This window comes from Diabrotica undecimpunctata, chromosome 2 (genome assembly GCF_040954645.1).
Source record: "Diabrotica undecimpunctata isolate CICGRU chromosome 2, icDiaUnde3, whole genome shotgun sequence".
NCBI classification, from domain to species: domain Eukaryota; kingdom Metazoa; phylum Arthropoda; class Insecta; order Coleoptera; family Chrysomelidae; genus Diabrotica; species Diabrotica undecimpunctata.
In genome coordinates this window covers 14,849,825-14,866,157 of record NC_092804.1, presented here as the reverse complement: position 1 = coordinate 14,866,157, position 16,333 = coordinate 14,849,825, and the positions used below count along the sequence as shown (strand labels likewise).

The 16,333-nt window shown below is 33.8% G+C and overlaps 1 protein-coding gene across 4 annotated transcripts in view; it reads right to left on the bottom strand.

The window, feature by feature from the left end:
* f (espin protein forked) overlaps positions 1–16,333 on the bottom strand; it is a 334,034-nt gene that overhangs the window by 109,671 nt on the left and 208,030 nt on the right. Inside the window, exon 1 of one of the 4 annotated variants that reach the window (XM_072522332.1) lies at positions 2,571–2,893. The exons of the other annotated variants lie outside the window; for them this stretch is intronic. Coding sequence (XP_072378433.1) covers positions 2,571–2,641 — 71 coding nt within the window. The 5' untranslated portion in view covers positions 2,642–2,893. Of the gene's footprint in view, positions 1–2,570; positions 2,894–16,333 lie in introns of those variants that run through there. 4 annotated transcript variants of the gene reach the window in all.

The window sequence follows — 16,333 nt, the reverse complement described above, 5'->3', positions numbered from 1 at the left end:
ATAAACAGCTGATTCGTCTGCGCCTACATCTGTTTACTTTTCGTTCTTTGTGACATTGTTTAAGTTTAGAAGTTTATTTTGTTTAATTTATTTTCTAAATCTTTTTTACATCGTTTAATTTAGAAAGTTGTGAATTATCTGTTATTTGGTTATCTTTTTAACAGAATAAACTTTGTTATAGAATACAATGAAGTTACAAATAGAAGATCACAAGGTATATTACTCGAGAAAAAGTGATGTGATAGTGAATTTTACACCAATATCAGAGTGATGTGATGTTACTACAAGTAAAATCCAACCCTATTAAAACATCATCCAAATCTATGCTCCAACTGCAGACAAAGGGCATAAAGAAGCAATTGAGTTATATCAGAACATCAACAGTATCATACAGAAAATTCCTCGACAGGAAATTCTCATCATTATGGGCGATTTTAATGCCAAGATTGGAGCTGGAGATAAGACACAGTACATTGCAGCACATGGACTTAGAGTCAGAAATGAGAGAGGAGACCTCCTAGAAAAATTCGCAGAAGACTCAGAACTAGTTGTCACCAACACATTCTTCCAATTACCACCTCGCAAGCTGTACACGTAGAAATCCCCTCAAGACAGACCCGGGAGAATTATTAGGAATCAAATAGACTACATTTTAGTAAATAAAAGATTCCGAAACAGCTTGACATCTGTCAAGACTTATCCTGGAGCAGACTTGGAGACAGACCACGTTATACTGGTGGGAGTATTTCGAGTCAAACTCAAAACAGTGCAGAAAAGGAAAGCACAATCATACGACCTACGTATGCTGAAAGACCTTGATACGAGGATGAGAGTCCAAGCCACGTTAAACGAGCAAGTGAGCCATTAGAGACGAATGGAACGAAGAACAAACGATCAAACATATTGTCACAGCCTGTCTTATCTTGTCCCATTGCGACTGTCCCATTATTTAGTTGTCACTAATAAATTTACATATTTTGATGATTCTTATGACATTACTAGGTCATGAGGATTGTATAAAACAATATTAATTACGTTTTGTAATTATATATCGTTAAAAATATTGCTTATTTAGCACTCTTATTATAAATATTAAAACAATAATAATTAATTAACGGTCAAAGGCCTAAATTTGTTATAAATTTTAATTTGTCCTATTATATAGTTGTTAGGGCTCGTCCTAATCAATACAGCAAACAGTGTTCCGGTCAGGTTACGGGACGAACCAATTTAAAAGTACTATTAGGGAAAACGGTGGACCGTTTGTGCTAATTTTAAGCAATTTAATATTGCATTTGACATGGTGGAATTATGTACTGTGTTGAAGCTTTGAAGAAATGTAGCATTACCCCCGATACATCAATATTATCTAAACGTATATAGATATGCAACAACTACAGTAAAAATTCATAACACTGCTGAAAACATTAACATCGGCCGAGAGGTTGGACAAGGAGATCCATGTCACCTAAGCTATTTAACCCATTAAATAAGTAAGACCTAAGTAAATCCATTTTAATGCTATTGCAAGAATTCCAAAGCGATACATAAAAAGTGGACATACAGATGAACTCAAGCAGTATCAAATTTTGTGCCTCAGTGAAAGCATTCAAATTAATGGAACAGAAAGAGCATTGTTTGACAAATAGCTCTAGGAAAAGTAATAAGGATAATCAAGTATAATATCCATATTACTAGATTATATGATGATTAACAGACGATTGATAGATAGCTCTATGCTTGGACTAATATTGGGAGGTATAGAAAAAATACGAAGATGGAAGATATTCTCCGAAGAAAGACAAAGGTAGAAGATCACAAAGTACTGCTAGGAAATCACCAAACATCACAGAAGGACAGAAAATATTGTAGAATGTAAAACAAGAGTCGATGGGAACCCAGGACAAATAGACAAATGACCTAAAGAGAATAACACGAAACAATAGTAACTACACAATATAGAGAAACTTGGAAAATAAAAACATCAAACAGGATCTACCTTCTATTCTTTAGAAATAACCATACACAAGATTAAGATGAGAAGAAAAAGTTGGAAGAGGACATTTAGGGATCACTTTTAAAAGAAAACAAGGAATAGAAGGGGAAATTAGGGAGTTATTAAATAATCGATATCCAAACGCTCTAATAATACACTTAAAAAGTAAAAACGTATACAGAAGAGCAAAAATTAAAAAATTATAGCACTAGGACGAATATTATTGCACTATTGCAGAACAGGATTACGATTAAAGTCATGATCCAAGGCCAGGTAAATACAAAATAAAAAGAGGACGAAAGATGCGAGAAAATATGAGAACAAATTAAAAACAAGAAATTGGTACTAAAAAGCGCAAACATAGTGAATCAAACCATGGTCCTACTTGACTTACAGAGCTAATAAAGTAAAAAAAATCTACGTTTAATTGCATATAAAGGACTCATAGAAGCAACGAAATTTGCAGCTGTGTGTATATTATTATTTTATTGCTTGATTATCAAAGCATCTAACACGTAAAAAACTCAAGATGATTGGTTTGTATATTTTTTGTTCTAATTATAACTGTCATTACCTGATTCGTATAGAACAGCCAGACTTGTGTCTTCGCTTGTTGCTATGAACTCTTCCGAAAATAGCAGCCATGGTAAAACCAATAAATAATTTCACACAAAATAGTCAAAATCCACTACAAACACTGTCATACTTTTCTCGAGCTTTCCCAATTCGTTCTCAATTAAATTAGATTTCTAATTAATGAAAGAAATCTAAGCGCGCACATGTTAGTACCGTCATTACAAGCATGCCACTTCGCGTTGTTACCCGTGGTACTTGACGCGATACGGTTAGCGAACGGTACCACTGGTACGTCTAGTCTATTGTGCTTTGCAGTTCTTTGCGTGTCGAGTATCACAAGGGAAGTACTTGGCTCGGAGAACCCGGCAATAAAGATTCTTCCGCGACCGTTCTTGGAGAAGATGCACATTAGTAGGGGAGGGGTACGTTCGAAGCAGGCAAGAAAGTATAATGATCGAGTATTGTACATTTGCAAAAATTTTAGTACTAGTTTACATAATTAAATGTCTTTACATTTAGTTTTCTAATTATTTAATTTCCGATTTGTTTAATTGTATATATAACTTTTTTGAAGACAATAAAATTAATTTATACGCGAAAAAGTTGACAGCACGCGCCTAATTGGCAGTCAAATGTGATAATTACATTAATGAAAAATGACAATTTATGCATGGCGTTCATATATTTTTTTATTCCACCATATGCAAATAACAAAATGAACATAAATGAGTGTAGTACTTTAAAAATAAACTTAAAAAATTTACAGCCAATGACGAATTTAAACTGAATAACAATTAGAACTTTTATAAAGATAAATTTTATACCAAAAAAGTGATAATTATGGTAGGCTATGCATTAAAAATTTCTTTGGTTAAGACTGGTTAGACAAAAATACCTAAAAGAGGAAGTGTTTCAAAAATTATCTACGGAAATTTACCGCGGAGACTATCACTGGCAACTATTAATATCTATTGTATTACTGTCGATCATCATCAGCATTCTGACTTTACAACCCTACGTGGGTCCTAGCCTCCTCAAGAACTTCTCTCCAGTCTTCCCTATCCATCGCCTTACTCCGTCAAGCACATATTCTAATATTTCTCATGTCTTCATCGATGTTAACAAGGAACCTTGTTCTGGTCTGGGTCTTCCTCTTCTTCTCTGACCAATGAGTCGATCAAGCAGCGTTTTTAGCTGGGTCATTTTATTCCATCCGCATTACATGCCCTATCCACCTCAGATGTCCTATCTTAATATGTTTTACGCTATCTGGTTCTTGGTATATCCTAAGATAAGGATAAGAACTAACAAAGAGCACGAAAAACTTTACCCAGACGCCAACATCATAAAAGAAATAAAGTCCAGAAGACTCCAATGGGCAGGACACCTCAGAAGACATTCTGACGAACGAACAGTAAGACTGGTGTGGGAGGAAGTCCCAACTGGAAGGAGACCACGCGGACGCCCTCGTCTCCGGTGGCGAGATAATATAGCAGGAGACCTAAGCACTATGGGCGTGGAGAATTGGATGGAGGTTGTTCAAGACAGAAAACAGTGGAGGCATGTTCTCGAGTCGGCTAAAACCCACGAAGGGTTGTAATGCCACGGAGTAAGTAAGTAAGTAAGGTATATCCTATAAAGTTCAAAATTGTATCGTTTTCTCCACGCTACACTGGTTATCATTCACTGCTCCATAGATTAGCATTAGTACTTTTCTTTCATAAAATCCTAACATGTTTTCATTACTTTTTGTTAAAGTCCAGGTCTCTGAACCATAAGGACTGGGCGTATTATATTTTTGTAGAGTTTAATTTTTGTATTTTTCGATATAAAATGTGGATTTAAGGAGATTGGGCCCAAAATAGCATCTGTTGGCCTTGCAAATTCTGCGGTTTATCTCTGCGGTAGTATTATTTTCAGTCTCAAGGAGCGCTCTCAGGTATACAAATTCGTTCACTGCTTCGATGACGTCGTTTTCTATAACAAGTGGCCGTAGGATTTGTGGTTGAGTGCTTATTTTTATCTACTTCGTTTTGTTGGTGTTTATTATTAAACCCATTTTTGGTATTCCTAGCTCTTTCATTGCTTTGAACATTTCTCTTCTATTCACAGAGTCGTAGGCTGCTTTATAGTCTATAAATGTGTGATGAGTGTCAATGCCATATTCCAGTGTTTTTTCTAAAATTTGTTTCAGGGTTGCATTCTGAAAAATTGTCGATTTACCACCTTTAAAACCAGCCTGCTATTTTCCTACTATCCGTTCTGCATATGGTGCCATACGGTGACATAGTAGTGTGGAAAATATTTTTCACGCTGCATTTAGAAGCGTAATTCTTCTGTGATTAGTGCATTCAAAGATATCTCCTTTTTTGTGTATGGTGCAAAGATTTCCAATATTCCAATCATTAGGGAGGGATTTCTGTGTCCATACTTCTTTTATAAGCTACTGTAATGCCATTATGGTATCATGGGCACCTTTATATAGTTCAGCTGGAAGATTATCTATTCCGGGTGATTTGTTTCTGGCTAGTTTTTTAACTGCATCTGTAACTTCAAGGATCGTTGGTGGTTCCTCTTCCCTCTCGTCTGTTCCCCATACCTCATCTCTTTCGTCTTTCAGGTTTTCTCCTTCTTCCTCTATATTAAGTGCCTGGGTATTAACCTTCAAGAAGTAGCCAAACATTTTCTATTAGACTTTTTAAATCGGACAAGACAATTTTGAGGTAGATTTTTTTAAAGACATCATTGTTATTCCGATTCTAGAGCCTGCAAAAGATCCAAATTTAGCCGAATCTTATCGACCCATTTCTTTCTTTTCGTGTGTATTTAAAACTTTGAAAAGGATGTTAATACATAGACTAGAATGGTGGGTCCATAGCAAAAAATTACTACCAAACAATCAGTTTGGATACAAAATGAGGATGTGAAACTTTATATGCTCTAGCTACACTTGTAACGGACATACAGAGTAACTTTTCTAGAAATAACTATTTGCCTACCTTATCTCTAGATATAGAAGGTGCTTATGACAGTGTGTGTTTACCTCGATTAAAAGACAAAATGATTGATCAATTTCAAATACCGACAAATCTGGCACAAACCATAATTAATTTCTACACTAATAGAAGCTTATAAGTTTCTTGGACCACGTTATAATAGTTGGGCATTACCCCAGGGATCAGTCTTAAGCCCTTTTCTTTTTAATCTTTATACTGCTGATTTTTATAGCCTTAATATACCAAGTATCACTTATAAAACAATACAATATGCTGATGACTTTTTATCCTAGTTTATACAGAAAGGACTAAATATGAACCCTCCCTTACAATCTTAAGCAAATTACATGAACATTTCTCAAACTGGTTTTATGAAAATAGTTTTAATTTATCCACTAACAAATCAAATGTGTGTATTTTTCAGGACATAATATTCCTAACATAAATACTATTTTATTAAATGACCAAACTTTAAATTTCTGTAAGTCAATAAAATACCTAGGTATGTTTCTAGATCAAAAGTTACCATGGAAAGTACACATCGAGTATATGCTTGACAAAAGCAATAAAGGTCTCAATTTTTTAAAATCAATTTCTAAAACTTGGTGGGGTGCTGACGTAGAAACAGCTTTGCTTTTTTACAAATCTTACATCAGATCCATTCTGGACCATGGATGTGTACTTTATGGATCGGCAAGTAAACAAATTTTAAATAAAATTGATGTATTTCAACGGACTGTTCTACGTACCTGTATGGGAGCAATGAAGTCTACTCCAATAGCTCCATTGCATGTTGAAGCTTTAGAACCTCCTTTAAATTTTAGACGAGATTATCTAAGTGAAAAATTTGTAGTGAAAATTTCATATATTAACAATTCCTTATATTCTGGCATAAGTTCACTAAATACAGATGATCTAACTAACAGTTACTGGACTCATAATAAAAATTCACCACCCCTTTGTATGGCCTTTAGAGCCATGTGCATCAATAAGATGACTATTGACTTGATATTAACGACTATTTCGCAATTTTTAATGAAGCTGACATACACGTACCAACATATTATAATACTCTATTATTAGATTCATGCATCTTAAATTCATATATAAAAAAACTGTAATCTATACATTCCGATCCAAAACATCGGAAGGGACCGGATGTGCTTTCTATATTCCATCCAAGTCAACAGAGAAAATGTTCAAACTATCTCTCAATTGCTCAATTTTTAGTGCTGAAGCACTTGCAATTCTTGAAGCCTTGATATATTTCGACAGTTTAAACAATAATGAAGTTTTAATAATATCCGATTTATTGTCAGTCTTATTATTTCTCAAAAATACAAAGTTACCCAATTATAATTCTAATCCTTTCATTTACCAAATTAAGAACATGCTTGTCAAACTTAAAAATAAAAATAAAACTACGAATTTTATTTGGGTAAAAGCTCATGTTGGTTTAAAAAATAATGAGCATGTTGATTCCATCGCTAAAGCTGCAATAACCTCTACAGCTGAAATTTTACCAGATAAGAGAATTTGTGTTCCTGACGCTTTTCTCATCTCTAAAAGAAATCAAACAAATCGTTGGAATACTTCCTGGCAAACTTTTTGCGATCACTCAACAACACAATACGTGTATATACAACCACACATCCCTAATTCCAGATGGTTGAAGAATTTCAATACAGCCCGTAAATATACAACAACTTTAATAAGATTGAGATTTGGCCACGCTTGTTATCCTGCTCATCTTGCACAAATCAAAATATACAATTCAGACTTATGCGAAACTTGTCAAGAACAAGATCTTAACCACATCTTTTTTAAGTGTTCCAAATATCTTCAGCATTCAGGAACTCTTTTAAACAACTTTGAAACTCTGCAAATATTTCCTCCATATCAAATAAATAACCTATTGGCTACTAATAATAAAAAAGTCTATGATTGTCTGATTAAATTTATACATAGTGCAAATGTGTGTCTGTAGTCAATCTTAGCTAAGCTCGTTAACCTTTGTTTTAACCCAATTAACCTTTCTTTTCGTGACCTATTGCTAGTAATGTCTTAAACGTATGTCCTGACGGGTCCCTGGACGAGAAGTGAGTATCCCTGTTTTTCCTGATATTTGTTTTTTCTTCTATCATTTTCTCTTTTTGTTTTGATTCAGTTATAGGGATTTTATGAGGTTTTTTTTGACTCGAATAGATACACTTTTTGCACTAGCAATAATTTATTAGTATAGATATACACTTTTTTATTTTCCTTAGTATTAATTATATTAGAATATTAATATTAGTAATTTTTCATTCATTATTTCTCAACACGCAATTGGCTAAATAGCTAAGTGCTAAAGCCACAAAAAAAAGTGCCTGGTTATAGTATTTTACCCATCTATTCAATACATCTTTCCTTGTTGTTAATAGGTCGCCATTCTAACTTCTGCATTGTCTTTTGGTTGCCTTGAATTCTTTTTTGTTGATGTTAACTTTATTTTAGAATGCTACTGTCGATCACTGAATGATAATGGTAGAAATATCACCACGAAAATGAAAGAAAACGACGTTGTGATCGACAGTACATGGATAACGTTACGTTTTTATAAATTACAACTCTGTCAATTGCCACTCTAACGACATTTTGATAAGATTGAGATTTATAGAACGCTGAGAAAGTTTAGACAACTCTGAGAATGGTTAGACAGAGCTAGCAAAGGTTTAAAAAAGCTGACGACATTTAGATAAGATGGCAACGATTAGACAATGCTGACGATGCTGAAGATGCTAAGGAGGTTGAAACAGCAATCGGCATAATGTAGACAACGCTGACGAGAATGTTTGGATAACGCCTACAATATTTATACAACGCTGACGATGTTAAGACCATACTGAGGAAGTTTAAACAACTTTAAAAAAGCTTAGACAATACTGAGGACTTTTAAACAACACTGGTGATATTTATAAAATGCTGACGATATTTAGACAATGGTGAGGATATTTATACAATGTATACCTACACATCGCTGACGATATTTAGATAAGGTTGAGGAAGCTATTTAGACACTGCTTAAGATATTTATACACTGCTGATGAGATTTAGACCATTATCATCAAGTTTGAACAATTCTAACAAAGTTTAGATAATGCTGAGGACTTTTAGACTTACACTGGTAATATCTAGAGATTTCTGATGGTATTTAGATAAAGCTGATGACATTTACACAATGTATACATATCGCTGACGATATTTAGATAAGTTAAGGAAGATGTTTAGATACTGCTTATGATATTTATAAACTGCTGATGATATTTAAACCATACTGAGCAAATGTGAACAACTCTAAAAAAGTTTAGACAATGCTCAGGACGTTTAGACAAGAATGGCGATTTTTAGATAATGCTGACGATAGTTTTGAATTGTAATATTGATTAACAACATAAAAAGGAAGAGCAGAACACAACGCGAAAACGACGTGTGCATTAGTCAGTAAGATAAAAGTTTTAAAGCCGAATTAAGTTTTACAATAATAAATTAATCACTTGCTTATCTTTTTTTAAATCATAATTTCGAGCCGTACCTACTAGTGTGTATTAATTTTTAGAAAAACTACTATAAATATATCAGCAAAAATAGTAAATGAGAAAATAATTGAATGACCTGCGATACAATTGATATTATGTAGTTGGATATTAAAATAATAAAAAGTAGCAATCAAATAGAATAATTTGAGTGAAAATTAATTTTCCTTATTGTTAGCAACTCGATCCTGAAGTAAACATGTTCTCGTCAGTGAAAAGTCCTAGTTTAAGGAACGATTCCTTTTCGATTCGATTACTCTATCTCGGGGCTGGATATTTTGGAATATTTCCATTCATTTCAAAGAAATTTGTAGTATACATTCAGTTGGTAGTATTAGCATTTCTCAATTCTTTTATTCTTTTGCTTGTAGTAAGCAGGATTATACCACATATAAGAATTGTATACCAAGAGGATTCAATATATTACACGGCTATATCAACCCTACTGATGCAATTTGTCTTGCACTACATCTGTATTCTTGGAATAATCAAAGATGATTCTGCTTGGAGAAAATTCTTTAAAGTTACCAACAAATTAGATCAGAATTTCAATGTTGGTAGTTATTCGACATCAAGGACTGTGAAGGTCCTAATATTTTTTACAATTTGTAATATAATTCACATAGTAAGCTTACATTTTACTAATGAAATCACTGATATATTTGATGCTATGATTTTCGCATTTATTATAATCATTTTTATTGACTTGTCTGGTGCTACTTTAATCATGTATGAAATTTCCAACTTCTTTTCGTCGAAATATGGTGCATTAAAGAATTTAGTCGAGATGACTTTCAATGACAAATATAAAGAAGCTGTATTTAAGAAAAATATTGTGAAAATCCAGTCACTCCTGGGAGATTTGAACGCTACGGTTAATCATCTAAATGACATTATGGGAAAACTTCTGTTATATATAATAGTTTCAAGTTTTATGGCGATTCTTTCATATTTTAATATGGTAGTCACATCAGATAATTATGGAAGTGATATTTCGAAAGAACTTGTCTATCTAATAGATGAGTCCCTAAATGTGGTAAGTAAACTACTAGACCCGAAATATATAGAATGTAAATTGTTTTTTAATTGTCTCTAATTTAAATTTTTTTCAATACAATTAAATATAATGTTAAAATCCCTTGAAAAAATATTACCAATGTTCCCTATCTTGAGAAATTAAACTGCGCAGCCCAATTTAGACTAGCTTTAACAAATAGCAAATACTACTTCAGAGAAAATTAACAAAATAAAATCTTACAAATTAGTTTTATTTTTGTTTCGTTTAACGAAAAAATAACAACATTATAACAATCCTTTCTATCTCTTCTGGCTGCCAAAAATGACCTTGTCTATGATTCTCCCGATGAACAATAACTTATTTGTACTTACAAATACTGCAAAACATAACTCCTGTAACTTCTGCCAATCAAAGCAAAGGAAAGGAAAACAAGAATAAAAAATAAGCCCATAATCAGATTAGCAACATGGAAAATTACTTCTTTCAACAATAAAGACCAAGAGATACTGGAAGAACTGATAAATAAAAACATACTCATTTGTGCAATCCAAAAAACCAAGAAGAACGGTAAAGGCTAAAGAAACTATACCCAATATTTTCTAGCACACAGTGGAGTGAAGAAAGAAGAACGAGCACGAGCAGGTGTAGGTATACTTGTCCATAAAAAATTTAAAGACAACATAAATAACTGCCGTTATATCTCCGAAAGAATAATATATATGAACATCACAATGGACTACCAAAAATTAAATGTCATATTTATCTATAGCCCTGAGGACTGCAAACCTAAGGAGGAACGGGAGGCATTCTATGAACAATTGCCAACCATCCTCGGTGAAATACCTTATGAAGAAGCCCTATTTCTTATGGGTAATATTAATGAACAAATCGGAAATAAAATAGTTTCAGAAGTAAAACAAATATTTAATGAAAACCATGTCAACGCAAATGTAGAAATCATGGCTAATATCTGTGCTTTTAACGAACTGAGAAACAATAATACATTTTTCGACTATACGCTCCAGTATAAATATACATTTGAAAACTCCAGGGGGCACAAATCTATGATTAATTTTCAATGAGAGATTTTGATTATAATCAGAGATAGCCATAAACTCACTCAAAACTAGAAAGTCACCAGGACCAGACGGAATAACCAAGGAGCTTCTAAAATACGGAGGAGAAGTATAACCCTAGAGATGACAAAGCTTATACAAAAACTAATATTGCACTGCGAGATACCAGACGTATGGAGAAACAGCATAATGATGTTTTTGTTTTTGTGTTCTGTCTTAGGTGTTTGTTCTTCCAGATTGTGTCATTACGAGACCCCACCGCTTTAACTGCTTTTAAGCTTTGTTATCGTACTTATTCTTCAACATCTCCGTAACTAGTTATACCTATTTCCTGATATCTTAACCTTGCCTCCTGATTTACTATTTTCCCATCAATTTAGATTTTACATCGTAGTTGGCATTTAGATGTTGTCATACATTTGCATGCGGCGTCATCTGCATAACATAATATTTGGATTTCTTTGTTCCCTAGTCTGTAACCATGACCTTAACATACTGCTTGTATTATTTCGTCCATTATTATATTAAAGAGAAGTGTGCTTAACGAGTCACCCTGTCTGATTCTGCTTTGTACTGGTATACACTGTGTTAGTTTTCCATTTATCTTTGCCTGTATTCGATTATGGAAGTAGATGTTTTCGATGGTTTGTATAATATTGATTGGTATGTTTCTTTTATAGAGTAGGTGTAAGACGTCTTCGACTTGGATGCCATCGAAAGCCTTTGTCAGGTCTATAAAACATAGATATGCTGGTTTATTGTACTCGATGGCCTTTTATGCGATTTGTCTTAGTACAAATACGGCGTCTACGCAGGATCTTCCGGATTTGAATCCTTGTTGTTCATCTGATAAAGTGGTTAGTTTGTTGATTTTTGGTTAGGACTTTTGTAGTAAGCTTAAGTGCGGTGTTCAGTAGATTTATACCTCTATAGTTGTTATAGGAGCAGATATAGGCTCGGATCACAATCCTGTAGTAGTCACATTAAGAATAAAACTAAAGATCATTCAAAAACACATACAGAAACAAATTGACGTGAGAAGACTGAGTGAACAACATATAAAAGAGAAAACAATAGTGAACATCAAAGAAAATTTACAAAATATAGAGAAACTGAATAGAAAAACTGATAACATAGACCAAAAATGAGAGAATATTAAACATGCCGTAATGCTAGCAGGGAGAGAAAATTTAACACCGAAAGAAAGGAAACATAAAGAATGGATGAATAAGGAAATACTACAGTTGATGTGTGAAAGAAGGGTACACAAAACAAATAATCCGATAAGATACAAAGAAACAGATAAACTGATAAAAAAGAAAATAAGAGAAGCTAGAGAAAGATGGCTAAGTGAGCAATGCCAGGAGTTGGAACAACTGGAGCGAAAATATGACTTTTTTAATGTACACAAAAAGATTAAAGAAATGACAGGAAGGAGAAGAACAACACAGACAGGACAGATCAAAGATACAGATGGTTTACTCATAACAGATTTACAACAAAAAATGAATCGATGGACATAATACATATCACAACTTTTTGATGACAAAGATAGACAAGAAATCTCAAACGAATATACAGATGATACAGGGCCTGATATAATCAGAGAAGAAATAGATTATGCAATCAAACAAGCGAAAAGTGGTAAGGCCCCCGGTCCTGATGAAATTCCCGTAGAACTGCTCAAACTTATGGACGATGAATCTATTAAAATACTCCTAGATCTATTTAACACAATATATAGAACTGCAATAATACCTAGGGAATGGCTCCGGTCGACCTTTATACTACTGCCAAAAAAGGCAATACAAGGGAATGCAGCGAATATCGTACGATAGCTTTGATGAGTCATGCTCTAAAACTGTTCCTGAAAATAATCCATAATAGGATCTATAGGAAATTAGACGTAGACATCAGTAACACTCAGATGGGATTCAGAAAAGGGCTGGGTACAAGGGAGGCTCTGTTTGCAATGAACGTTCTCTCACAGAGATGCTTAGACATGAACCAAGAAATTTACACCTGTTTTATTGATTTCGAAAAGGCCTTTGACAAAGTACAACATGAACCACTAAGACAAATTCTAATAAAGAAAAATATAGACAGCCGAGATATTCGAATTATATGCAACCTATATTGGAATCAAACAGCAAATGTGAAGGTTGAGGGTAGGCTAACAGAAGAAATTCAAATCCGTCGAGGAGTCCGGCAGGGATGCATCTTGTCGCCACTTTTATTTAATCTGTATAGTGAAGCTATTTGTGAACAAGCACTCGAGGAAGAAGATCTTGATCTGATAATAAATGGTGAGACGATCAAAAATATAAGGTATGCTGACGATACGGTTCTCCTAACGGGAACGCTAGTAGAACTACAACATCTCGTTCAAAGTCTCAATATATACTGTAACAGTTACGGCTTGAAAATTAATTTGAAAAAAACGAAATTTATGGTAATCACGAAATCAAAGAACATCAGAGCTAATCTTGTAATAGACAATACAACGATTGAGCTTGTGTCCTGTTATAAATATCTAGGTGCTTGGATCACAGACGATACTGATTAAACAAAAGAGATTAGATGTAGAATAGAAATCGCTAGATCAGTCTTTAATAGAATGCGCAAACTCTTTCACAAACGTGATATCAATATAAAGTTACGAATACGAATGCTGCGGTGTTATGTCTTTTCTACCCTGTTGTATGGAGTAGAGGCTTGGACACTAAAACAGTTGACCACAAAAACATCGAAGCTTTCGAGATGTGGTGCTATAGGCGCATTCTCAGAATATCATGGATGGACCGCGTCACTAACACGCAAATACTCCAAACTTTAGACAAAAGATGCGAAATTCTAAATGAGATAAAAACTAGAAAGATGGAATACTTGGGGCACATTGTGAGAGGTGAAAAGTACGAACTTTTAAGAAATATCATGCAGGGCAAAATTAAGGGCAAAAGAAGTGTGGGAAGAAGAAAAATATCGTGGCTTCGTAATCTACGTGAATGTTTCGGGTGTAGTTCGATTGAACTTTTTAGGCGCGCTGCTAACAAAGTCGCAGTGGCCATGATAATTTCCAATCTCCGCTAGGAGTGGCACGAGAAGAAGATAGTTGTTGGGGAATTCTTTATCTCCTTTCTTGAACATTGGTATTATTATGCTGTTTCTTTATGCGTCTGGTATCTTGCAGTACTAATATTAGTTTTTGTATTAGTTTTGTCACCTCTAGCGTTATACTTCCTCCTCCGTGTTTTAGAAGCTCGTTGGTTATTCCGTCTGGTCCTGGTGATTTTCTATTTTTGAGTAAATTTATGGCAATCTCTACTTCCTGAAAACTTATTTCTATTTCGTCTCTTATTTCAGGTACTATATTGTGTTGATTATTATTTTCCTTTCCTTTAAACAGTTCCTTCACGTATCTTGTATATTGTACTTCGTGTAAGCCCCTTGTTTCTCTTTATATTTACATTAAATTACATTTACAATAATAAATCCGCCATGAAAATGTTTTTCATACTTAATTCTAACTGGACAGATATTTGATATAGATCTTTCATTTCGTAATGCATAGCAATCAATATAAAGAAAATTTAATTAATTAGAAATTAATAAATAATGTATTGACCGTTAATAAACAAAATGCAGCAAAATATTAACACCAAAATACCTTTGCCTAGACTAAGACTAAGACATGAATTCTAAAGTTAAACTTGAATGTACAAAAAATGACTCTTATTTACTCAAGCGTTTGTATTTTGTTGCTGCATATTTTGGAATCTTTCCTTTATTATCTAAAAATATCGCAAAATATATTCAGCTGAGTGTATTATCTATTTTTAATCTAGCTTTTATGATAGCTTTACCTCTAAAGATAATACCACACCTTCAAACGACTGTTAGTGACCCTTTCGTATTTTATATGCTTGGAACGAATATCGTGTTATGTATAATTGTTGAATATGCCTGTATTTACGGTATTTTCAAGGATACTCTATGTTGGACGAACTTTTTAAGTGCAATCGTAAGTTTAGATATCAGCTTAAACGCGGGAATTTACTCGACCAGGAAATCGTTGACATTGGTTGGATTATTCACTGCATCTTTGATAGCATACACAACTACAATATTTATTAGATATAACTTATATGACCTATTTGATATTTTGCCTATTATATTTGCAATAGAGAACTTTGCCGGATGGTTTATTATCACTCTATTTACGAGAGAGACTAGCTTTTATTTTGTTTCAAAGTACTGCCAACTAGCGTGTATTATAGAACGATGTTTTTTTAACAATACTAACCGTCGTGCTTTTCGAAAGAACATTAAGTCAGTGCGAAACATTCTTAACGATTTACACCTTGCTACTAACTACTTTAATGCTGGGATAGGAAAATTTATATTATTAATGGTGATTACATCATTTGTGACTATGGTTGCATCTATGAATTTATTATTATCTGATATTCGTTCCGAAACGACTGATCTTAGCATTATATTCATTCGGGTATTTGATTATGTGCTACCTACGGTAAGTATTTTTTAGAATATGTATTCACAAGGGCTTCTAGGACAGTCAGCCTGAAAAAATTAGTATATATACAGGCCGGCACACCTTAACTGGCTCCCGTTCGCGAATTGTTTCCCAACTTCATATTTCGATTGGCTCCCACTTATTACGAAATTCCTGGAAATGAAATTTTCTTCTGAAACTTGTATTTTGAAGAAAACAGGTATAATCATCATCATCATTGGTGCTACAGCCCTATAAAAGAGCCTCGACCTTCCCAAGTCTATTACGCCAATCAGTTATATCCATTGCCAACTGTTGCCAGTTTGCTGCGCCTATTTTTCTACCATCCTCATCTACACCATCCCTCCATCTGAGTTTTGGCCTATCCCTACTTCTACTTCCCACATGTTGTGACATAAGGATTCTTCTAGGGGGGTTGTTCTGCTGTCTTCCTATTTTTATAAGAGATACTACGTCTTTACCACCAAATATATGTTTATATCTGTGATTTTTCTCGTAGTTGTACCTCCTTCTCCAAACACCATTTTCACAGATGCCACCGAATATTCTTCTCAGGATCCTT